This window comes from Protopterus annectens, chromosome 5.part0 (assembly GCF_019279795.1).
Source record: "Protopterus annectens isolate FY-2018-M chromosome 5.part0, PAN1.0, whole genome shotgun sequence".
In the NCBI taxonomy this organism is placed as follows: domain Eukaryota; kingdom Metazoa; phylum Chordata; order Ceratodontiformes; family Protopteridae; genus Protopterus; species Protopterus annectens.
The window spans coordinates 1,854,966,356-1,854,992,773 of record NC_056735.1 but is presented as its reverse complement, the minus strand read 5'-3'; the positions used below and the strand labels follow the sequence as shown (position 1 = coordinate 1,854,992,773).

General features: G+C 41.3%; 1 protein-coding gene across 2 annotated transcripts in view; it reads left to right on the top strand.

Moving 5' to 3' along the window:
- RNASEH2B (ribonuclease H2 subunit B) overlaps positions 1–26,418 on the top strand; it is a 593,154-nt gene that overhangs the window by 461,652 nt on the left and 105,084 nt on the right. For both annotated transcript variants that reach the window (XM_044071685.1, XM_044071684.1), the window contains exon 8: positions 24,368–24,449. In XM_044071685.1, the coding sequence (XP_043927620.1) occupies positions 24,368–24,449 (82 nt within the window). The remainder of the gene's footprint in view (positions 1–24,367; positions 24,450–26,418) is intronic.

The window sequence follows — 26,418 nt, the reverse complement described above, 5'->3', positions numbered from 1 at the left end:
AAAGTATTTGTCATGGAAAACTGCTTTTTGTTGGCCATTACCTCTGCAAGAAGGGTTTCTGAATTACAGGCCCTCATGGCAGTGGAGCCTTTCCTGATTTTTCATAAGGATATGGTATCTTTGCGTACTAATCCTTCCTTTATGCCTAAAGTGGTTTCTAGTGTGGCCTTAAATCAAACTATTCATTTGCCTACTTTTTATGCAAACCCCCAAAATAAAGGGGAGAAACTTTTGCATACTTTGGATATTCACAGGCAGTTGCGTTATTATTTGAGCAGAACCAAGGAGTTCAGACAGTCTCAGCAATTGTTTGTTTCTTTTGCTTTGGGTTCACAGGGTAAACCTGTTTCAAAACAAACTATTTCTAAATGGATTTGGTTTTGTATTTCTTTCTGTTATTCCCATCATGGTAAGGAGATTCCTGCTGGAATCAGGCCTCATTCCACTAGGGCTACTGCTACTTCTACGGCCTTTCTAAGGGGTAGCTACAAAGACATTTTGGAGGCAGCTTCTTGGAGTTCAGTGCATACCTTTTCTAAACATTACCACCTTCCTCTTTATTCTAAGTCTAGGGCTGGATTTGCCACTGCAATTTTACAGGGCATTTTAGCGCCCCTAATGCTTTATGATTTTTACCATCCTCCCTTTCCCGTTGCTTTGGGATTCTACCCATAAGTAAGGACTGCAGCAATGTGAGATGAAGAACATAGTACAGTTTTGTACCTACCATAAATGTAGATGTTCGAAGATCCACATTGCTGCAGTCCAATTTACCCTCCCTCCTTCCCCACTGTAGTTTGACTTGGTGCTATGCTTTAGGTGATGGTTGTTGTTGGGCATGTTTTTGGGAGGTATTCTGTTTTTGGCTGTGGCCTTTCTGGTTTGGCCTTCTGACATCTGGGGCAAGAAAAGACTGAGGATATGACGTCGATCATGCGCCTTTATACCCTGACGCTCTGATGTCAGATCTAGGCGCCCATGACCGACGTCAGCCTAATACTTTGGTATTTGGGCCGACCGAGGACAGCGGACTACCCATAAGTAAGGACTGCAGCAATGTGGATCTTCGAACATCTACATTTATGGTAGGTACAAAACTGTACTTTTTTCAGGTAGTCAAATTCTAACTGATGAAGAACGAATTAGGTATATTGTGCATATGCAATAATAAATGAATAGTTCTTAAAGGAAAACATGGCTTACATATTCATTTATTTTAAAGAATACAACGTTAGCTCGTTTTGGTCAAGATTTTCCCATTAGAAAAATCCTCTTTTCGTATAGTGCTTTTCAGGTGTGAAGATTACCTACACAGAAAAGCTTTCATACTTGTTTTTAATGGAAAACAGGTTTCACATGTAGGCTGTTAGCCACTCATGTTTAACCATTTTCTGACCGGATGCTTGTCTAGTGTTTTAACAGTGATCAAGAAAAAGAAATAATGTCCTCAACAGTCCAGATTTTCAGCCACTTAATTGTGATAGTGCCTATTTCTTTCATATACATGGTCCCCATCCTCCAGAATGACAACTCTTTTGACCGATATGCACCTAGCATTATACTGCAGTCAAGTGCCATTCTGGCTGTAGTGATGCATGTCATCTTTGTTTCAGAAAAACACACACACACACACACACACACACACACACACACACACACACACACACACACACACACACAGATTCACAACTATTTAGCTGTGATAAGTTGCATTTTCACATAGACTAACCCCTCCCCAATTTATTATTCTGCCTATAGTAGTATCTTCCACTTGTTTCATGTGCACACTAGACTCTAACATATGGCCTTTTAATTGTGATCAAATGATACTAATTGCTTTCAGACACGGACTACTCCCTCACTTTACACCTATTCACTTTTTTTACATCAGATGTTTGACTCTGTCCAAATGAAAGAAATTATGTCCACAGTAACATCTTCCCTTGCCGTGTGTGTTAATTGTAATCAGATAAAATGAAGGTAGCTGGTTTCACACACACACACACACACACACACACACACACACACACACACACACACACACACACACACACACACATATACTCTAAATACTTTCTGCGTACACCTGGAGAGGTTGACTGTAATCTAGTAAAGAAAACTCTGCTTTTCATAATTTATTCATTCTATTCAATAGATGACCCTTTGATTAAGAGTAGATCATTCACTTTCATGCACAGACCAATCCCTTCCTCGTAATTAGCACATTTAGAGTGCATGCATCTCTGTTATTTAACTATCGTTAACGGAAAGAAAGTCTTGTCAAAGTAATGCATTAAGCTCATTTCTCTCGCACAGTCCTCACCGCTGTCTTTGTTTAACCCTTTACATGTAGTTTTCATATATATATATATATATATATATATATATATATATATTTTTATTATTATTTTTTTTTTTTTTTAAATTGGAAGAGGTGAAATTCTAAAATAAAAGAACTAGCACATGCCCAACATCTTGACAGTCTGAGTGCGACTATTTTGTTAGTTTGTAGTGACAGAATAATTTCTCTAAAGCTAACAATTTTTTTTGTGTGTGTCTTTTGGCTTTTCCAATAAAAACTAATAAAAAAATCCCACCAAGAAGGAAATCTTCATACGCTTCTTTAGCATGTCTTTTTACTTCTCCCCCCCAACCCCCCCCCCACACACCCACACACATTTACTTGCCCACCCTAACCACTGACGCACACATGCATTGTAACATGTCATGGCTGGTCAACCGATGTCCTGATGTTCATCGTGCATACAGCTGCAGTCATTACAGATGGGTTATTCTGCCGTCAGGCGGGTCCTCGAATTCCAAAGTCTAGGTCCGGCGTCGGTTGTCGTCGCTTCCTCCCTGACGTCAGTGCGGCAGGGGTATAAAAGAGGCAGCCGACGCCATTTTCTTCAGTCTTTCTTGCCGCGCGGTGCCCGAAGCAGAAGCAGTTCGCAAGTGCCGATCAGCCAGCTCCTGAGATTTACGAAAGTATTTCAGCCAAAGTCTTCTTTAAAGCTAAGTACCCCGTTGGGGAAACTTTTCTTGCCTCAGACCGATGTCAGACAAAGTTAATAATTGCATTTCTTGTGGGAAGCAAATACCGCATAAGGATTTCCACTCTTTCTGTATACCTTGCTTAGGCCCAGACCACGACATCTCGGCCTGCCGTTTTTGTGCTAGGTTCAACAAGCGCACTATTAAGCACTGGGCGGAGTTCACCCTTCATTATTTTGGCAAAAAATTTAATTATATCATGTCGTCGGATACACCGACACCAGTTTTGAGCAAAAGACGCAAAGATAAGGACCGACATCCGAGGTCCGCACCGAGTACTGAGACCACGCTTAGGCCGACTACCGGTTCTCAGTGAGGTGCCTACGCAGCCCCTGAATATGAAACTACATTACCGGTGACTTCAGTACCCGAGGTTGCAGGCTCCTCGGTCTCCATTCCTACTGCAGATACCGACGCCACTCTTGGCGGAGAAACTCAAAATTTAGTCAGGCCTGCCATTTCTGAAGGCGCCTTCAGGCTTTCCACCTTCTCTATTAAATCCTTCACTAAATCTAAAGCAGCCATGAAAACTAAAAAAAACAGGGTCCTCAGACCTCCTCTCAAGGCCCCATGCCTAAAAAGCAGATGCTTAAAATGGCTGAGGATTTGATTACTCTCATCAGGGGTTCTCAACCCCCCTCTGACAAAAGACCCAGATTGGAGGAAGACTACCCTTCCTCAGACCAGGCTTCTATTACCTCAGAACACTCTGAGGACCAGGATTATGCCTATTCCCCTTTCGAAGACTCTGATGCTGAGGAGTCTATTCCCTCAGCCCCCCCCCCCCCCGAGGACTACTCTTTTGGGGAAACCCTGCATACATTGAGGGAACACTTTCACTGGGATGGCCAAGATTACTCAGATTCCAAGAAAAGGCTCAGGGAATTTCTACTGCTCCCCCAGCATATCCCCCTGGCTATCCCTCCTGTTTTAGATATTTTGGATGATGTGTACACAGAAGCCAGCCTTAATCCAGATTCTTTACCTCCAGCCACTGTTAAACCAGACAGGTATTACCGGGTTCCTGATTCTCACCAGTTCCTTTGTAAAAGCCATACTGCTGACCCAGAAACTATTTCACGGGGTCCCAAGGGAATAAAGGCCTCTACTGCTAAAAACCCTTTACCTTCAGAGAGAGATTCCAGAGCATTAGAAAGGTGGGGGATAAAGGTGTATACATCTGCCACTTTAACCATGACGGCATTAAACTGTCAATTCCATATTTTAAAGTACCAATAGTTTTTGTTATCTCAGTTGAAAAGCAAAATGACACAAACAGAACAACCAGATTTGAAAGAGTTGCAGGATTTGTTGCATGGTGCAGAGCAAGTGGGTAAACATACCTTGCAGTGTGGTTTTGATGCTTTAGAGGCCTCATGTAGAGCTGCAGTCACGGGGTCTGTTATACGTAGACATGCTTGGCTCAAAGAGCAAACCTTACCAGATCATGTCAAAGCAAAGTTATTAGATGCACCACTTCAAAAAAGATGTATTGTTTGGTGTTAAAGCTGAGGAGGTACTAAAGAAAATGGAGGAAAAAGCGAAATCAATGCAAACAGTGAAAGATTTCCTGCAGGTACAACCTCCACGCTTCAGCAGAAACTGGCCTTCAAAAAATTGCTCCTTTCCAGCCACGGACAGACCTCAAAGGGGCAGATACAGACTCCCCAGGGGGTAGAGGACAACCTCAAGGATCTTACAGAGCAAGACAGTGGCAAGCACCAACCCCAAGAGGTGGAGAAGATAGATCACAGTCATTTAGAAAACAGACACAATGACTTCCCCCTATACCTGCCAAGCAAAGCTTTAATGGCAGCACCTTTGGGCGGAAAACTGGCATTATTTTCAAAAAATTGGCATATTGTTACAAAAGACAAATGGATTCTGGACATTATAGACAGAGGCTACAGGTTCCACTTTCACACCCTTCCAAAAATGAGAGGCATGCCAAACCTGCCACAAAATCAAAGGGCAGAGGCACAAAGACAAATTTCCACTCTCATGGATATGAAAGCGATTCAAGAGGTACCTGCAAAAGAACAAGGTCAAGGTTTTTATTCCAGACTATTCCTGGTACCAAGGAAAGACAAAGATTGGAGACCTATCTTAGACCTATCCATCCTAAACACATATCTACAGGTGCCAAAATTCAGGATGCTCACATTACAGCAGATTCTTCCCATGCTGGGCAAGGAGTCTTGGCTGGTAACATTGAACCTCAAGGAGGCATACCTGCATGTCCCTATCAGACAAGACTGCAGAAGACACCTCAGATTTCTTTCAGGTTCAACCCATTACCAATTCTCTGCATTGCCCTTTGGCTTATCTACTGCGCCCAGAGTGTTTACAAAATGCCTGGCATCAGTAATTGCCTACTGCAGACTACAAGGAATACAAATCTACCCATATCTGGACGACTGCCTGATCCAAGCGGACAGCAAGGACATTCTATTGCAGCATCTGGCGTTTGTAATAAAACTGTTAAACTTCCTGGGATACACAGTGAACAAAAAGAAATCAAAACTAATACCTTCTCAGATAATTTTCCTGGGTGCCAGCTTAAATACAACCACCCAGATGGCCTACCTCACGCCAGACAAACAAGGGCAACTGTCTCAATTCTTCAGCAAAATGGCAACTTTCACCAGACTAACTGCAAGGAAAGTCCTGCAGGCTCTGGGATTCATGGCATCTTGCATCCTACTAATCCCATGTGCAAAGCTGCATATGAGGAAACTACAATGGTACCTAAAAAACATGGTCTCAACACAGCCACAGCTTGGAAACAATTATACCGCTCATTCCATGCCTTCAAAAGGAATTTTTGTGGTGGGCTCAAGCATGCCAAAGAAACACAGGTCTCCCTTTCTGTGTACCTCAAGCAACTCAAATCATCACAATGGACGCCTCAGACTACGCCTGGGGAGCACACATGGCAGATCAGTACATTCAGGGAAAATGGTCCCAAAAAGAGAAGCACCTACACATCAACCAAAAGGAGATGCTAGCTGTGCACAATGCTCTTGCGACCTTCAAAGACCTACTGCATCCAGGCCAGCTATTGATAAGGACAGACAACACCACAGTCATGTGGTACATAAACAAACAGGGGGGAACACATTCATACCCCCTGTGCAGGCAAGCCATGACCCTATGGAACACAGCATTAGAATTGCAAATTCAACTACAGGCAGAATTCCTGCCAGGGAAGGAAAACACACTGGCAGACAACCTAAGCAGAAATATGACAGATCCACACGAATGGAAGTTGCATCCTCAAGTTTTCTCAAAGATAACTCAGGCATGGGGACAGCCAGACATAGATCTATTTGCTACCCACAGAAATTACCAGTTGAAAAAATTTTGTTCAAGGACCTATCATCCACAGGCCTGGAAAGTGAGTGGACGCACTCTCTTTCAATTGGACAACATTGACAGTCTATGCCTTCCCTCCTATTCCTCTACTGACCAAAGTTCTATTAAAAGCCAGAGCAGAGAGGCCACAAATGATTCTCATTGCTCCAGACTGGCCAAGACAACACTGGTATCCGCTTCTAAAGAGCCTGACACATTCCCCATCATGGATCCTACCTCTAGTCCCTCTTCTGTTGTCTCAGCACAACTACAAAACCCTTCACAGCCAACTCAAAACCCTAAATCTAGCTGCATGGAGAATACCTTAATTTCCCAACAGACTCTCCTCTCCAAGGAGGTGCAGGATGTCATCTTAGAGGCCAGAAGACCTTCTACTAGAAAAGCCTACTTTGCCAAATGGAAACGATTTTGTTCCTGGAATCAAGAAAAGGGCCAGAATCCTTGGGTAATAAATATACCTCAAATTTTGCAGTACCTAGCTGAGATGTTACAGTGACCTTTCCTTCTCCTCCATCAAGATCCACGCTTCAGCCATTTCTGCACAATACAACAAAGACCCTCCTTTATTCTCACATCCTCTATTAAGGCAGTTCCTCAGAGGGGCAAAAAATATAAAACCCCCAAGGAAACCACCAGTTCCAGCTTGGGACCTCAACTTCGTATTGGAGAAGCTGACACTGCCTCCCTTTGAGCCGGCTTCTTCAACAGAGTTACAATACTTGTCATGGAAAACTGCCTTCCTTCTGGCTATCACCTCAGCACGCAGGATTTCGGAACTACAGGCCCTCATGGCTGTGCAACCATTCATCATTTTCCATCAGGACAGAGTTTCCTTACGAACCAACCCTACCTTCCTGCCAAAGGTAGTAGCCAGTGTAGCTTTGAATCAGACTATCCACTTACCTACCTTTTATCCAAATCCACAGAACAAAGGGGAGAGACTACTACATTCCTTGGACATTCACAGACAACTTCGTTATTATTTGGACAGAACAAAGCCATTCAGGAAATCTGAGCAACTCTGTGTGTCCTATGCTACAGGTGCTCAAGGAAAGGCTATTTCCAAACAGACAATTTCAAAATGGATAGCCCACTGCATACGCTTTTGTTATTCATTTCATGAAAATCCATGCCTGCATACATCAGATCCCACTCCACCAGGGCCACAGCTACCTCTGCAGCTTTCCTCGGGGGGGGGGGGGGGAGGCCCTACCAAGGACATTTTGGAAGCAGCTACTTGGAGTTCAGTGCACACTTTCTCCAAGCACTACCACGTTCCACTATACTCAAAATCTAGAGCGGGCTTTTCAACAGCAGTCTTGCAGGGCATCCTCGCTCCCCCTAGTTCCACTTAGTGCCTACCACCCTTACTTAGCTTTGGGATTCTTCCCATCTGTAATGACTGCAGCTGTATGCACGATGAACATAGTACAGTTTTGTACCTACCATAAATGTAGATGTTCGAGTGCTCATACAGCTGCAGTCCAGGTTACCCCCCCCCCCTCCGTCCCCTCTTAGGACAGGCCTTATGACAAACACCTTTATCATACATCCTATTTGGGTATTCTTTTATGGTGTATTTGCTTGCAACTACTGTTTTTTTGATTTGTCTATATTGCATGTTTGCATAACATTATGTTTTGCCTTCCTTCTGGGGGCACCTGACATCTGGGGCAAGAAAAACTGAAGAAAATGGTGTTGGCTGCCTCTTTTATACCCCCTACCGCACTGACGTCAGGGAGGAAGCGACGACAACCGACGCCGGACCTAGACTTTGGAATTCGGCCGACCGAGGAACCGTCTGATGGCAGGATAACCCATCTGTAATGACTGCAGCTGTATGAGCACTCGAACATCTACATTTATGGTAGGTACAAAACTGTACTTTACTGGAACACATTTGAAATTAATGGCCCAGGGTAACCAGTCTCTCAGATTTCTCAACGACCTCTAAACATTTAAATACAGAGCACCAGTAGGAGAAAATACTGTGATTTTGAGGGACAGTTTTCTCTTGCAATATGATTTGAATAATATATATTGGCAGGATGCCAGATATATCTCTGGGTAGTTTCTGCCTGGGCTGCCACTGAAAATTGGCGCCATTCCAAGTCTGACTTTCCCAGTAAATAACTGTTAAGTAAATATATCTTTATTTTGTTGTTTTTGCATCATAAATTAAATTCCTGTATATTTCGGCATACAGCGGAACATGTTTGTGACTGCAGAGGTTGTATCACTAAACCCAGTGTGGTGAAGAGGACAGGGTATTGCAGTCAGATTATTCACTGAGATGCTTTGAATCCCCTAAGAGCGGAATAACAGCATTAGCATAATTTTATGTGTATCTTATATCAGAGTGTCCTGTTGTAATTCTGTGAAACCTTTGTTAAGAAATTTCAAAGCGAGGCTGACATATCGCCTTTTATATGCAGGTAACTGGCTTCCCTGTGTGTCCTAATGTGTTAAATCTTGATATCTGTGCAGTGTTTTGGGGAATTTCTCCCTTCTTTAGTATTATCCAAATGTGGAGATAGTGCATATGTTTGGAGGCTGGTGGGGGCTTTGCCCCCACTTGAGGATTGCAGGGGAGTCACCGCCTTGCAAAAAAACCCTTTTTTTCAAACTATCCCATTACTCTGCATGCAATGAGTAGCTAGAGAGGATTTCTTTGTTTGGAAGTGCAGTCTTATGATTGGAATTCTCCATTCTGTAGAGGTACCTTATTTAGGGTTTCACAGGCATTTCATTGTCACAGTCTAGCATGTTGCATTATAGTATGTTTCCATATGGATGAGCATATAACTTCTGGTTAGGGTACAAAATGCAGCACCCATCCATAATCTATCTTAACTGAACTACCATCACATCAGAAATAAAAACTTTATCTATGTCCTCTTACAAATCGATGTTCTTGTTGCTTCATACATTGCAAGACCTAAACTCTATTTGTTGGGGGGGGGGGGGCAATCTTTCTGCAGTCAGATTCAACATTGAGTTGCACTGAAATTTGTAAAGGTAGAATGGCATTATTAGGTGCATTTTCCCAGGTGTCCTTTTGTAATTCACTGAAGTTTTTTTTTTTATAACAACTGTCAAATGGAAATTGAAGTTCTGTTTATACACAGGTACTAGCAGTAGGTTTTCATGAGCATTTCATTTGGTGTAATACATTATATTCTGTTTTATTATAGGTGTTTATATGCCTTTTGTTCAAAGTGTGAAATGCTGTATATGTCAAGAAAATATCTTTACTGTCACTACACCAGAAGTAAAAATCATGAATTTTTCCAGACAGAATTATGTTCCATCACTGCAGAGGTGATGTGACCAAAACTTGTATCATAAGGAGTACAGTATGTTGCAGTCAAAATTAAAATTGAACTGCATTAAATCCTTAAGGTTTGAATGGCATTTGTGGGTGTATCACATACCCGGGTGTCCAAGAGTAATTCTATGAAAGCTTTTCTCAAGAACTTTCTAAAAGTAGTTCTGCTCATTAGACATAGGCTTTCACAGTTATTTTACTTCTACATCCTGGCATTTTGTATTGGGGCTGTTGGTTGGCAGGGGTGGGTTATCAATTTAGGAGGCTGCGAGAGCTTTTCTTCCCTAGTCTTCACTGAAAAGGGTTTTTTGGCTAAACCCAGTTAGACAATCTTTTTAAACAAAAGCAAAATAAGTAAAATGAATGCTGTCTTTCCACTTGGGTTAAGTACAGTATATGGCACCTACAATATCTTAAATGAAATGTTAATACTTTATAACCTTCTGCACATTTTTTGTGACACAACAAAGTGAATTGCACCATAACCAAAGGTCTTCCAACAAAAAAAAAAAAAACTCAAGAAAAAGAGAAGGAATGACTAGCATAGCTAAAATCACAAATGTTTTTATTAAATACAGGAGTAAGCACTTCTGTGCATAAAGCACTTCTTCAGACTGGTCAAACATCCCATAAAACAACTTTTAAGTACAATTTAAAATATCAGTGCTTAATGTTGCGTACCTTTAAATAAGGTCCCAGGGATGAATTTTCATTTAAACCAAAATTCCTCTCTGCTTGCAAAGTTAAAAACCACTTCATTTCATTAGCCCCTGTTATTAAGAACATGCCCACCTCTGATATTTTTGGTAGTTAGCTGAATTACTTTAAAAAGGAAACCATGGTCAGCATGTAAACTAATGTGCTTATGTAATACATTCGTAGTAACTTTCCTCCCGATGTCTCCAATGTGCTCCAACACTCTTTCTTTCAAACTATGAGTAGTCATCTCTACGTAAAAGTTGTAACCAGCTGTGCAAGCTGCTAAATACACCAAATTCATACTTCTACAATCCGCATAAAACTTAGTCATACCTGACATTAGTAATAGGATGAATAAAGTACAGGACTCCAGAGATAAAAGAGCAGGCTTTACAATTATGACAAGCGTGCATACCAACTCTTGATGTAACAAGAGTTTCTGGCATAGAATTACCTTTAAAGTAAAGTCTTTGTTTCAGATTCTTTGCATTACTAAAATAGAATTGAGGTCTGTCTCCAGCGAACTTACTTATACCTTCATTGGCTAATAAAATCGGCTAGTTTCTCTTAGTGATGTTACATATATCCTTCACTTCACTGGAGGAGGTGAGAGAATTCTCAGACAACCAGAATTTTGTCTCTCGATGTTCCTACTATGTGGAAAATCGGAGAAATAAGGTCTACCTTACGTTTGACCCAAACCCTTCACCTGCTGTAAAGCATCAGTGACTTCGTAAACCATATTCCCTCATAAAAACTCATCACTAAGTGAAACATAATGCTCATCCAACCTGTTATCACTAGTATGCAACCTCGAAGATTAATGTCCTTCAAATACATTGCAAATAGTTTGATTCAGGTGCATGCTAGTCCAATGCAGTTTATTATTCCTCCAACATAACTTCCTAAACATTTCAGTTTGCAGTCTTCCATTACAGTCTTTCGAAATACGCACATCCAAAAAATCAGTTGGAGCTATTAGAAGGGCAAGCAGTAAAAACAAAAAATCTGTTGTCTTGTTAAGCCAGCAGAACCTCACCACAAAATAAAAACATTGTCAGATAGGTGCTTCAACATGCTATTAGTGTAAAAGATAGTGTCCATTGCAACCAGTGAACCACTTTTATCCGCTGGCTGTATAAGTATTAAAGGCTGTGATTGTAACTCAGAAAGGGATACTTACTGCTCTTTAGTCAAATTATAAAATTTCTTACCTTTTCTGCTGCCCCTGCAATGTAAAACCTGCTGTAATTCAGCTTTGCATACATGAACAAAGGCTTCAATGACGGCTGTAAGGGCTGATTTGAAGGTACTGGGCTTCTTATACTTATTATGCGAGGTAGAATCAGCAGGAAACTGCATTTTTAACATGATGTCCTTTCCGAGTATCCTTAAGCCCAAACAAATATCATAAAAATTCACTTGTGCTGCAGGGATAAAAAAGCCCCTTTTCTCGCACTCTTGTATGCAGAGGGGTAAGTTTAAAGGCAAATAAGTTAAAAATTAACGTTATGTCTGATGCCCTCTCTTGGTGTTGGATACCGACACTTACTCTCTCTGTCTCTCTCTCTCTCTCTCTCTCTCTCTCTGTAGATTAATGCCTCTTCCTGCTGATCAAGCGTTTGTTGCCTGGGTAGCTCACACTTCCTCAAAAGCACCGACCGGTAAGGAATGAAAACTGACGGTGTTTAAAGGGACCACAGTTGTCGTAGTTTTGCTTCTTGCACCTAAATCCAGTGATATGTGTTGAAACTCTATCAGATACTTCCTAACTGACTCACTACCCATGCTAGCAGAAGATAAGACAGAGTCATTAGTTTGTTGAGAATGAGCCAATTTAGTAGTATAAGATAGGAGTTACAGATACTGCAGGTGTTTGTGGGTTAGATTTCACATTACCCTTATTGGATGTAGAGCGGGGCCAAACAAAAATATGCCCCTTCTTAAAATCATTAAAACCTTTCTCCATCTACTTACGTTTCTGCTGCTTTAGTCTAGAATCAAAGCTATTTACACAAGCCAGCATTTCTTCAATCTTCCTGCAAAAAAACGTCCACAGAATACATGCAGACCAGCAAGAAGGGTTTCAATTTGTATACATAATTCAGTCAATTCAGTCACTTGAGGCTCAAAGAATTCAGTTAACAATTTCATATAATTAAAACTGAAAGTTCTAAATTCATCATCTGCCACTGTTTTAGGGCATACAAAACTCAGCTCTCTTGGCACTATTTTATGGTGAAGGCAAGCTTCAGAATGTAAGCTTTGCCATTGTAACTTTAACTTCAGTAACTTAAACTCTACATCATGTAAAAGGCTAGATGTATCCATATCAGCACTTTCAGTCTGACGATCTTCAGTTCTTACAAAATCTCAACACAGAAGTGGATTACCTTCTATTGATACTGTCCTTTTTATAAGTTCCATATTTGTAGCCATTTTTTAAATGCAACCAGGTTCATTCACTTGCTGACCTCTCTCAGCCATGAGTTACAATGTAAATCACAATACAAGGAACCACAACAAAGTCGAAATTCCACCTTAACCAAATATCTTCAATAAAAGAAACTGAAGAAGAAAAAAAAGAGAAGTCACAATCAGCACTGCTAAAATGACAATTTTTTTTATTAAATACAGGAGTAAGTGTTTTCATGCATAAGCACAACTTCAAACTGATCACACATCCCATAAAACAACTTTAAATACAATTTAATATCGAAAACCACCCAAATAGTAACTTAAGAACAGCTGACATCAAATCCGATTAAATGCCTTGGTAACAAATCAGTGCTTAACGTTGTGGCCCTTTAAATAAGGTCCCAGGGACGAATATTCATTTGAACCAAAATTCCTGTCTGCTTGCAAAGTTAAAAATCACTTCAGTTTATTAGGGGTCTATATTAGATGAGCGACCCTTCTGATGTTCGAATCATAGATGGTTGGCATCGTATGATCGAACGTCGGAAAGGTCGAAGGTGAAAGTCAACTGCTTTTCATGCGCAGAATGGGAAATTTTCCCTTTCTGCACTGAAGTGCGTTCTCGGAGTTGGTATATTTAAGTAGGGGGGGTGTGGGGGGTGCAGGAGGGCTTGACCCCCTGCTCAGAGCGGTAAGGAAAGTTTAATTTTATTATATAGTTGATGTTTCGAACTTCGCTCATATGAGTTTGCTCATGTGAGGTTCAAAGTTAGGAAACTTCAAGTATATAATATAGACCTTTCATTAGCCCCTGTTTTATTAAGAAAATCCCTACCTCTGATATTTTTTGGTAGTTAATTGAATTACTTTAAAAAGGAAACCATGGTCAACATGTAAACTAATGTGCTTTATATAAAGCATTTGTGCAAACTTTCCTCCTGATGTCTCCAGTGTGCTCCAACACTCTTTCTTTCAAACTACAAGTAGTCGTCCGTACATAAAAATTGGAACAAGCTGTGTACGCTGCTAAATACACCAAATTCATACTTCTACAGTCCGCATAAAACTTAATCACATCTGACATTAGTAATAGGATGAATAAAGTATGAAACTTCAGAGATAAAAGAGCAGGCTTTACAGTTGCGACAAGCATGCATGCCAGCTCTTGATGTAACAAGAGGCTCTGGCATAGAATTACCTTTAAAGCAAAGCCTTTGTTAGAGATTCTTTGCATTCCTAAAGTAGAATCAAAGTCCTTCTCCAGCAAACTTACTTATACTTTTGTTGGCCAATAAAATTGGCCAGTTTCTCTTAATGAAGTTACATATATCATTCACTTCACTGGAGTAGGTGAGACCAGTGCTCAGACAACCAGAATTTTGTCTCTTGATGTTCCTGCTATGTGGAATATCAGAGAAATAAGGTCTACCTTGCTTTGACCCAAACCCTTCACCTGCTTTAAACCATCAGACCTCTCGTAAACCATATCCCCTCATAAAAACTCATCACTAAGTGAAACATAATGCTCATCCAAACTGTTATCACTAGTGTGCAACCTCGAAGATTACTGTCCTTCCAATACATTGCAGAAGGTATGATTCAGGTGCCTACTAGTCCTATGCAATTTACTATTCCTCCAACATAACCTCTTAAACATTTCTGTTTGCAAACTCCCATTACTATCTTTTGAAATGCATGCACCCACTAAGTGAAACATAATACTAATCCAACCTGTCATCACTAGTGTGCAAACTTGAAGGTCTTAAAAGCTGTCCTTTCAATACATTGCGAAAGGTATGATTCAGGTGCATACTAGTCCAATGCAGTTTAATATTCCTCTGACATAACTTCCTAAACATTTCTTTTTGCAGTCTGCCATTACAATTTTTCGAAATACGCACATCCAAAAAATCAGTGAAGCCAATAGAAGTGCAAGCAGTAAAAAACAAAAAATCTGTTGTCTTGTTAAGCCAGCATAAGAAAGAATCAAACTTGTCGGCAGAACCTCACCACAAAATAAAAACGTCGTCCACAAATCTGGTGCAACAAACAATATATTCAGAAAACAGAGTATTATCGAATATATATTCAGTTTGCCAATAAGACATCACGATATTGGCGTAGCTACTGGCGCGTACTCTGCCCATAAGTTATGCCTAGTGTCTGCAAATAAAATTCATTAAAGGTAAACATTATTTTCCAATACTATCTCTAACAAAGTATAAATTAATGAAACTTGGGCATTAGTGTAATCACTGTTGCGATGTAGAAAAGACCTAATGGCATCTAAACCAGAACTGTTAGGTATGACTGTAAATAGGGTGGCAACATCCATTGTTATTAGCAAAAAATCTGATACAGTGTGTATGTGCATATGTATATAGACACACGCACATATGTACACATGTATTTGCACACTGTATCCTTAGTATGTTCTTGTGAAATGAGAACTAAAAGTAATGCTCTTTTCTCAGAAATAAGTGATAGATTATATCATTTTAAATGTATACACATTTAAATTGTTCTTCTAGATTATGCATATATTTCAGTGAGTTGTCTGCTGTACATAATTTCTGTTGCATCAAATTCAACTTATAAAAACTGCCTTCCCAAAAGAAGTATAATCCTTCCTTAAAGTTTCAAGGCTACAGTAGCTTCGGGTAATGAGACGTGTCCCCGGAAACAGCAGGCTGGCAGGGACTCTGAATGCCAGGAGCTGTCTCACTGTTATAGGACACAAAACCTCCATTATCCTCATGGACCCTCTGTTATTAAATTATATATGAGAAGGTACCAGTGGTACCTGAGGTCATCTTGGAACCAAATTTCTCATCCCTTGAACAAGACACTGCCATTGTTGCCATGTGTTCAGAGGGAGTATGTTTGGTGGGTGGAACAGGTATGCAGGAATGGCGGCTTGCCTTTTCCCATCTTGAAGCATTTCAGCCCCTTGGACTACCAGGAGGAGAGAGATTCAGGAGCCCTTTCAGTTCAGGGTGTCTGGTTGCATTCCCAAATAAAACAGGCACATAATCATTTTAGTATTAAGATGCTCAGAAACCAGTGGACGCCAGGTGTCCTTTTTCTCACTAGAAACAATAACATGATTGTGTGTTACATAAAGGGTTTAAAAAGATTTGTGGTCATATTCCCATGCCATCAGATGAGGTATGGGATCTCAAAGCAGTGTACATCCCACTGCATTACAACAGTTGAACCCTCTTGGGGAACCACGAATGGAGGTTGAACCCAGAAGTCTTCAGTCATCTGAAAAACAAGTAGGGGCTTCCAGACTTGAATTTGTTCCCCTCATCAGTGAACCACCAGTCTGTCACTTACTGCACAAGGCTACTGTACAGTGAGGCCCGCAGAGGATACATTTACAGTTCCTGCATATGCTGCCTCCCAGTTGCTGATTCCTAGTGTGTTAAAGGAGGTGTTTCACAGGGAAGAATCCAGTAAGCTACTAATGACACTGTACTGGTCTAAGCAGCACTGGTTTTCATTGGTAGCACAAATGGTCAAGAGGCTACCATATTTCTTTCGATAATGGATGGAACGCTGGTGCATCCCAGCCTAAGAAGATTCAGGTTGACACCTTTGATTATCAGTCTCTTATTCTTCTTGAGCACCTTTTTTAGGATGTGCTAACTCTAAGAAAAGAACAATGGAAGCCTAATTCAAAGACTGTAATGTCTGGCAAAATGGAAGAGTTTTCTCCATTTGGTCAAAGAGGAACAATGACCAGTTGGAAGCAGAGGCATCTTTCATTCCCTCCTGTCTGGCAGATCTGTTTTCATGTGGGACTTTACTACTCCTTTATCAAAGTGCAGGTGACTGCCATTCCATCTTGCATTCCACAGCAAACACCACTGGGAAGTGGTGTGTTGAAGAAGCAGTTTTAAGTAGTGGTATGTTCCTCAGGCTAAGGATAGTGCTTCACTTTTTAACCCAAATTTATTCTCAGGCACCTGATTTTGGAACCTTTTAAGCCTACAGCATCAGTGAAACTCTGCTTCCTTTCATAGAAGATTTTTTACTAGTAGCCATGACATCACATCAACCAGAAGAATTTTGGGGCTACAAGCTCAGATGTATAAGGAATCATTTGTTTTTTCATAAGGAAATGGTCAACCTCAGGATGAACCTTTGCTGCATCTTCTTGACAATCAGCAGTAGTTGAGATATTACTTAAACAGGGACAAGTCAGTGAGGCAGGCAGATTAGCTGTTTGTGGCCTACATGCAGGGTAAACTATAATCCAAATTAGCCCTCTGCAAGATGCTGGCTAAATGCTGAGTTTTTTATTAAGCAAAAACAACAACGTGCTGCAGGAACACATTAAGGTCAGAATGTCAGTGCCTACACCAGTTGCCTTTTAAGGCATATTTTAGCTTGAAGTCTTTGTGAGGCAGTGACTTGGTCATCTGTCCATGTTTTTGAAACATTAGAAGCTGGATTTGCAGTCCAGAAGTAGATCAGGTTTTGGGACTGCTGTCCTGCAAGGGATCCTTTAAATTGATGTAATTGAATATGCAACCTTCGTAGTCCGTTTTCTTAATACCTGCGTTCTCTTACCTATCTTTCCCTATTTTCTTGTTTGGTCTTTTATTCCTGTGTCTCACCCTGGAAGAGAAAGAAGAGAGATTGTAACCACAGATGTGAACAAGATCCTACTCCTCCCTGGTTTTTGCCCTAAATCCTAACACATAGTTGGCAGGAAAACAGAAGCCCTCACTGTATCCTGAGTTTTTTTTTGTTTTCTTTTGATGGTTTGTTGTTTCTTATGCAGAACATGCCCAACCTTTTGGTATGAACATTGTCCTCTTTTTATCTAAGATGCAGGCCTGCATCCCCACTTGGAGAAGAGTGTTGCCCTTGCTGTTGTATCTACAGAGTTCTGGAAATCAGGACAGTTTGCTGAATATCATCCCAGAGCTGATTCCTATTAAGTCTGGACTTCAACTGTAGCAGTGATCTTACCTGAATATCCCCTTTTATGGTCAGTTTCTTATACAGCTGTATTGTATTCTGCCTAGTGCGGAGAACCCACTTGAAGATCGGGTGTTCTGCTGAGAACTTGTCATATGTTGTAGTTATGGGAGTTGTACAGTTCTTCCGTGCGATGGTTTGTGGCCTATGTTGTCTGTGTTTTATGAAAAACTCAGCTATATAGAGGTGTGTTTTTTCAATCAGTGATGCATTTTTCTTCCAACAATCTGCAGCCTGACCTTTAGTTGTAGCAACTGTCGTGTGTATGGGGAGTGGGTTGGCTGATCCTCTGCATGATTGTTTGGGAGGCTTTGTCCCCAATCTGATTTTTTTTTTTTTTTTCGTTTTCTTTCTTTGCTACTGGTTTAGCATCCATGAAATTTAATGACACTGTGTACAGTGTAGTAGATTTTCTTATCAAATTTTTTCCTCCTGTGGGCAAAAGGAAGTGATATTTCAGTACTTCAGTGCTATCTGTCAGTGAAGCTTGCAGTCATGGCAAGTGCTGACATTTTCATTTGTGACGGCTTAAAGACAGCTGATGGGATGTTCTGAAAATTGCTGCTATGTAGCAGTATAGATCCACTGTCATTGTACAGAGAAGTCATTGGTTCATAGGTAAGTGCTAGGCTATCTGCCCAAGGGCATTTTTAAGCCTAGCTGTAATGTGTTGGCTTTCGCCACCCCCTTAGATTAGTTCCCTGTGCCCCTGTCCAGCAAAGCCATTAGTTCCCTGCGCCACTGTACAACAGAGCCACTGCAGTAATCCCCGGGGTAAATTTTCTGTTTCCCATCCACACGTCAAGGTTTCTGTTGAAGAGTGTTAGTGAGAGGCTCTGCCTGATATATATTGGAATCCTGTTCCAAAGCATGGGGAGTCTCTGGGACAGGAATCTATCCCTCCAGCATATCCTGTTTATCGTTGTGGTGAGGTTTATATCTCTAGAGCGTGTGGCTCTCTGGGATTTGTTTTTTTTTTTTTTAGGTAGAGCATGTCCATCAATTCTGGGTTGGACATGGCCTTGTATGTCAGGCAGGGATCACCTCTGAATAAGCGGTATGCAGCCGAGTACAGCTGGAGTTTCTTGAGTCGGGCTGCATAGGGCATCTGTTTGAGGCCAGTAATCCTCTTGGAGAAGTACTTTTGTGGACTTTCCTGCTGTTGCAGGTTTCTTGTAAGGTACATCCCAAATGGGGCGTTGTATTCTATGATGGGTCTAATGAGTGATGAGTAGAGAGGCACAATAACCTCTTTTGTTCTAGATGCGAACCCTTTTGTGATTAGGTGGGCCACATAGAAGGATGTTCTAACCACCTTGGCAATATGATTATCAAAGGAGAGATTACTGTCTACTTGGGTCCCCAGATCCCTTATTACATTTTCTGTATTTAGGGGACTACCACCTATGTGGTAGTTCGTGGGTACTTTGTTTTTTCCAAAGGGGATGACTATGCACTTTTTGGCATTTAGTTTGAGGCCATGATTTTGACACCAGGTATCCGTCTCAGTGAGACCCTTCTGGAGGGTGTCTGTATCAGCCGGGGAATCAGTTATGGTCCCTAGTTTGCAGTCGTCTGCGAACTTGGTCAGCCGTAGTCCTCCTATGCTTGCCTGTACCTCTGAGAAGTATATACTGAACAGGAGGGGTCCTAGGTCCTAGGACTGAGCCCTGGGGGACACCACTTGTAACCGGTTTAGAGTTGGACATAGAGCCTGCAACTCTCACCATTTGGGTTCTATCCATGAGCCAGATGGCAACCCATCTCATGACGTAGGGGTTTATGTTCAAGCTGGTGAGCTTGTCTATAGTACTAGAATGGGGAATGGTGTTGAAAGCCTTTGCGAGGTCTAAGTAGGCTGTGTTGGACCTCCTTTCCCTCGTCTAATGCCTTGGTAACGGTCTCAATGAAGTCCACCAGGTTTAGCAGTCATGATCTGCCCTTAACAAAGCCAAACTGGGTAGGGTCCAAGGTTTGGAGGTTTCCAATGTCTGTGTTAATGAGTTCCATGATGATGCACTCCATAGCCTTGCAGATCAGGCTAGTCAGGCTTATAGGGCGGTAGTTCCCGGGGTCCGTTGTGGCTCCACCTTTGTGGAGCGGGATAACTGTTGCTGTGTGCCATTCTGTGGGTACGTAGCCTGTAGAGAGGCTGAGTTTGAACAGTGTGTTTAGGTGAGGGGTTAGTTCATTTTGGAGCCCTTGTAAGACACAGCCTGGGACACCGTCCGGTCCCATTGAAGCTGTGTTTTTGGCTTTGGATAGGGCTGTTTTAACCTGTGTGTCGGTGATTGACGGGACCCTACATTCTTCTGGTATGGTTATCGGCCCTTAAGGGGGTGAGAGGGGGGTGAAGTTTGCACTAAACCTGTCTGCCAGAATGTTGGCAATATCAGTCGGTTCAGTGTATTTTGTGCCATTCTGCACTAACTCAGAGCAGATCTGAGAGTTTCCACTTAGGTTCTTGACATAGCTAAAGAATGCTTTATGGTTATCTTTGGAGTCATTGGCAATTTTTCTTTCGAAACTAGCCTTGTATGATTTAATGAGGAATCGTTGTTTCTTGCTGATACTGATCAGGGATGTCTTTCCTTCTTGGGATTTTACTCTTTTCTGTACTAGTTTCTTCCTTCTGTTGTATAGCTTGTTTATGGCAGGGGTCCACCAGACTGGTTTCCTTTACTTGGAGGAGTGATTCTTGGTTTTACTTTGGGATAGCACGATCCATGCATTCCTGCAGATGCTCATAGAGTGCCTTTGTAAAAGTTTCAGCAGCTTGGACAGCATTGTCCTTTAGCATGGGGGCTGTGAACCTTTCCACCTCGGTCTTAAGTAACATGAAGTTTGCTTTTGAAAAGTTTTTCACGGTGGTTTCCTTGATTGGGGGTGGGGGCAGAATGTGGATATCCAGAGTGATTAGTCTATGGTCTGATCTAACCAGCGAGGGGTTGACCTCCGGTTGCCCATGTTGGTGATGACCAAGTCCAATATGTTCCCTCTGGTGGGGGTTTTGACTAGTTGATCTAGGGCATTCGAGTTTATAAATTCTAGAAAGCGTTGGGCAAGGGAGTTAGTACTTGAGTAGTTCTCCCAGTTTGTTTGGGTAATTGAAATCACGCAGTATTAGGGTGTTTGATAGGACCTTCATATTTCCCAGTGTCTCCAGAAATGCGGAATGGGGGCCCTGGGTCATGGTGGGTGATCTGTAGCAAGCTACAATTTGGATTGCAGTTTTGCCCGTTGTTAGTTGCACATGGATGATCTCTGATGCATTGTGCTGTGCCACTAACCTGGAGGTGTGGGTATCCTTGATGAATATGGATACACCCCTGCCTTTTGTGTTTCGGTCCTGGTTCTGTGGCCGAAAGGTATGGTATGAGTTATAGCCTAGCAGTGCTGGGGTGCTCTCAGGAGCCTTAAGCCAGGTTTCTGTTACTGCACAGATGTCGACGTTCTCCATACTGAGGAGTGCCTCAAGTGCATGCATTTTGAGGTTTAGACTTCTGGCGTTGAGTAGCATTACCCTCAGATTTTGGTTGCTTGTGCTATTTATGGTGGTGGGTTTGTCTTTTGAGCCTTGCCTAAAAAAGGCACTATGGGGGCAGTAAGAGCCTTGGCCAGTATTCAAAAACCTAAGGGTGACAGGTGCAAGCCATCTCTTGCGTTGCAACGTGGCTTGTCGAGCATGTCATCCCAGGCGGACAGATACTGGATCCCCTTTGAATGACACCAAAAACTTAGCCAATTGTTGAAATTGATCATTTTTTCTTTATGCTGTGGCATCATTCTTAGTGAGGGCAGGATGCTACTCAGGGTCAGGGTCATACCAGCCTGGGCTACATGATCAGAGAGCTCATCCATGTCTCTTCATGTAGTCCAGGGAGGTACGTCTCAGGTCATTCACATCAACATGGACAATGACAGAGTCGTATTTGTATTTGTTCTGGGGTGACCTGAGTGCTTGTGTTATGTGTCGGATCCTTGTTCCCGACAGGCAGCTAACTGTAAGCTTCTCCTTGTCCAGCCTAGTTAGTGGGACATCAGTGTGCCTGACTATAGAGTCGCTTATTACTAGTGTGTTGGGTATGTTATTTTGCCTTAAGGGCTGTAATTGCGAGGCACACTGATTATGTGAATTATGTGTTTCATGGTTGGTGATGGGGTGTGGAGGTTGCTTGTATGTCTGCTTTGGAGGTCTCTGTTGCTTTTGCAGATTTTTATTTATAGTCTCTGAGTATGTTTTCATGTATTCCTGTGTGTTATTTGCTGGTGTTGGTTTATTAGGTCTATGTGAGACTGGTAGTGTGTTGCAAGTATTATCCTTCCCCTCTTGACTGTCAGTTCCAGTCTTGGGTTGAGAGAGCTTTGCCTCAAGTTTAGCTGTATAATTGCATTTCTCACATATTAGTGTTTGGTAGTAGGAGGAGAGGGTTGTCTGTGTACATGAGGCAGTTGTAACATTGCCTCAAAATGCCCAGTTTCACCAGTTGGACTGAAGAGTACACCAGAAACTGCTCTTTGGACATGCCTGAATAGGTAGAGTAAGCTGTTTTTCTGATTGGCTGTTGGGGACGAATAGAGAGCCTTGTCCTTCTGGACAGTATGGGGGGGTCTAGTGCTAGGGTTAATTAGTGCTTGCTATGAGTTTTAATCAAGTGCTTGACTGTGAAATGAATGGTTTGAGTGCTAAAGTTGAAGGATTGTCTAGTTCCAAGGGAAAAATTGAAGAGTAGACTTTGTGGAGCCGACAATAGTTTAACTCTAGCTAACCGGCGCTGCCCGTCACGCAAAACCGCGCAAATGCGGTTTTTATAGCAGGGAAGTGAAAGAGATAGAAATTAGCCCAAAATGGCCAATAAACTACTAACTTCTGGGCTGAAACCACTCCTCCAGGGACAGATAGGCTGCTCAAAGCTCCCCTCTCCCACAGGTGAACAGAGAAACTTCCTTCTATCCAAGTAAGGTATGGGCAACACAGAAACTTGTACCACAGCCCTGGATTCAGCAATAACCTGAAAATTGGACTATACTAGTTCAGAAAGGCGGGAAACAGGTGTGTGTGTATATATATATATGTATATATATATATATATATATATATATATATATATATATATATATATATATATATATAAATTTTTTTTTTCCTTCAGAAAATAGGGCAGATACTATCAAAATTAGCCCACAATGGCCAATAAACTACTAACTTCTGGGCTGAAACCACTCCTCCAGGGGCAGATAGGCTGCTCAAAGATCCCCTCTCTCACAGGTGAACAGAGAAACTTCCTTCTATCCAAGTAAGGTATGAGCAACACAGAAACTTGTAACACAGCCCTGGATTCAGCAGTAACCTGAAAACTGGACTATGTTGTTTGTCTTTTCGGCTTTTCCCGGTTAGGGGTCGCCACAGCGGAACTCCGGTCCGCTAATGATTGGCAGTAGATTTTTATGGTGCCGAATTGCCAATCCGAAGCCCAACCTTCAGAGAAGGCACACCCATTCACGCATGTCTTTTGGAGGCCACTCGACCGCAGGGAGGACATGCAGACTCCACACAGAAGGCACCTGAAAACTGGACTATACTAGTTCAGAAAGGCAGGAAACAAGTAAACATATATATATATATATATATATATATATATATATATATATATATATTTTTTTTTTTAGAAAATAGAGCAAATACAATCAAAAGTAGCCCAAAATGGCCAATAAACTACTAACTTCTGGGCTAAAACCACTCCTTAAGGGACAGATAGGCTGTTCAAAGCTCCCCACTCTCATAGTATGAAAATTCTACTTTTTTAGTAAACATGTGGAAAGTGAGGTATTTATAGTCCCCGAATGTGATCCAGAATGTATTCTGCTAGATTTACTGTGTGGTCTGGTCACAGATACTCAGGTTATTTACTAGAAGGCAAGATGGGCATTCATTTTGTAGTTCTTTCCGGCATCTCTCTCCTTGTTAGACCCGTGGACATGTTATCTGTTTTCATACTGCACTGTTAGCATTTCACACAGGGATAGCCATGCTTCAGTGGTTGAAACATTAAAGTACATTTTGGGCAGTCTAAATTTGAAGATTTGAAAGTGTATTTGTTTACACTATTGCAGAGCTAGGTGGTCATCCCTTTCTCTTTCTGTTTGATTATAATTGACAGTACCATGCTGTTATGACTGACTACATGTCTGTCAAGGAAATTAAGCTGAGGTAGTGAAGCTAAATGTATCAGCAGGTGAAAATACCTTAGGTAAATGATATGTATGTCAGTGATCCTGTGGTTGGGGGGGGGGGGGCAAGGACTAAATGGTGTTGAAGGCATGTAGTGAATATAATACAGATGAAGTGTGGAATACATGGGATTACACCAAACCATGTTCTTAAACAGCATTGGTTGCAACTTTTCTGTAGACATCATAGAATAAGAGTGCATTTTGTAGGAGCCATAAAGTTTTTGTGTCGGTATCTGCCCTAATCTATTCTGCTTTTGCTCATTTTAGAAGACTACATTCGTTATGCCCATGGATTAGTATCAGAGTATCTAGAAGAAAACATGAGCCATGAATTTCTGAAGTACCTCAAGTAAGTAGATTAACAAAAAATGTATTTCCTGTCCGTTTTATTTGTTAAGGTGGATCAGTAATAGGGTATCATTTGGTTGAGGTTTTCACTGTCATACTTTAAGCTGTATGTTTTACAGATAATTTTTTTCCTCCAAATTCTGTCTGCTTTTTTGGAGGTTATTTTTAACACCTTTATTAAATTATCAGTTAAGACATAGTCACACATACATTAACAGAAAAGAGAACAGCCATATTAATATTTTTTCCATTTGCATATGTGATACATTACACGTTTTCATTCTTTAGGAAAAAAACTACCTTTTATTCCAGTTGTTCAATTCCTGACTTCATTTAAACCTCACTCCTCCTGCTGAACATTGCTTTGCATGTACTGTTCCCACAAAGTCATTTATTTCTATGTAATTTGCTCCTTCCCTCCTCTAAAGATCCCTCTCCGTCTGTTAAACCTCTTGTACAATATTCAGTACTTCAAATACAATTGGTTTAGATTTTTAAACACCTTTATTAATGTATAACTTAAGACATAGATGCATTTAACTAACCATTCTAACACTTTTTCCATTTGTATACATCATATATCCCATATTTTCTTTATAACTGTCATCATTCCAACATTAAATTGCTCAATTCCTGCTTTCCCTTAAACCTCACTCCTTCTCCTTCGAACTTTATTCTGCATGTATTTGTTCCCACATACTCCATTTATTTCTATGTGATTTCCTCCTTCCTTTTCCAAATTATCCCTCTTCCAGGTCTTTATCTGTTTTCAATACTCAGTACATTAAATGCTGTTGGTTTAGATTTTAAATTACATTTTCTAGTGAATGATTTTATCTGATGTTGTCGTTTTCATTCATTCCTCAACTGCTAGAGGTCTGATGCGACTTCGCTGCTTTTTCTAGATTCTCGGATTCAACTCTCAGGCTCCTATCTTTACCCATAATGCCTCACTAACCTAACATACCTTAGATCTCATTTGCCTCCCTATCGCTCAGATGTACATCCTTCTTTCTTGAGCAGTTGGGTATTTTTTCTCAGGGTTGTGAGTTTTTTGTCAAATTTTTATTCCATTTCTATTATCTTCTAAATTTCTTCATCCGTTCTCTCTTACCTCCTAGTGTTTTTGGGTCCTGTCCATCAGGCAGTACCTCTTTTTCATACCTAACTCTTAGGTATTCCCTTGAGTATCATTGTTGGTACCTTTACCTTTCTCTCCTTCCCTATTTTCTACCCTTTAGAGGGTATTCCTTTGTACAGTTGTTAGTACCTTTTTTTCTATTAAAAAAAACTTCTCTATTTTAACCATCACTTTCAGTCTTTTGGTTGAGATCAAGTGTAGCATCTTTTCTGTACAATGACATAAGCTGACTGTGTTCAAGAAATGCATTTCCTATGGGCACAAGATTCCCAACTCTGATGCCCACAGGGAATGCAGTTATTGCTTGGGCAGTGCCCATTTGTATACCGACTGCAGTGAGTGCAAGTTTCAACTCCAGAGCTATAAGTGACAGAAGAAATAAGTTATTTTTGAAGGGCCTTCTTTCTTCTACTTCCTCTTCTCTTCCAACAAGGGCGAAACCCCCCTCCAAGAGATCCAAGAAATAGAAGCCCGAATTGGCTCCTAAGGATAAAAACACCAGAAAAAGGTCTCCACTCCACTCACCTACTTCGGCTCCGACCACCAAACTCCTGTCAAAAATTTCAAAAGAGTTGGCTTCAACTCCCTTGGAGCCTACATTCGAAACTAAAGTAACCTTGGGTTCGATCACCCCGATACTCACCGGAGCCAATATCTATTCGACTTCCTTCTCCTTTTCTCTAGGATACTCCAAGGAAGCACTCTAGGCCACCCTCTACCAACCTCTCACTTAGGTCCTCCAGGAGCTTGTCGGAAGCAGAGGTGGATAGGATGATGAGAAAGTGAGTTCCTCAGAGCTCAGATCCAGATGGGAGTAATTCTGGTTCTG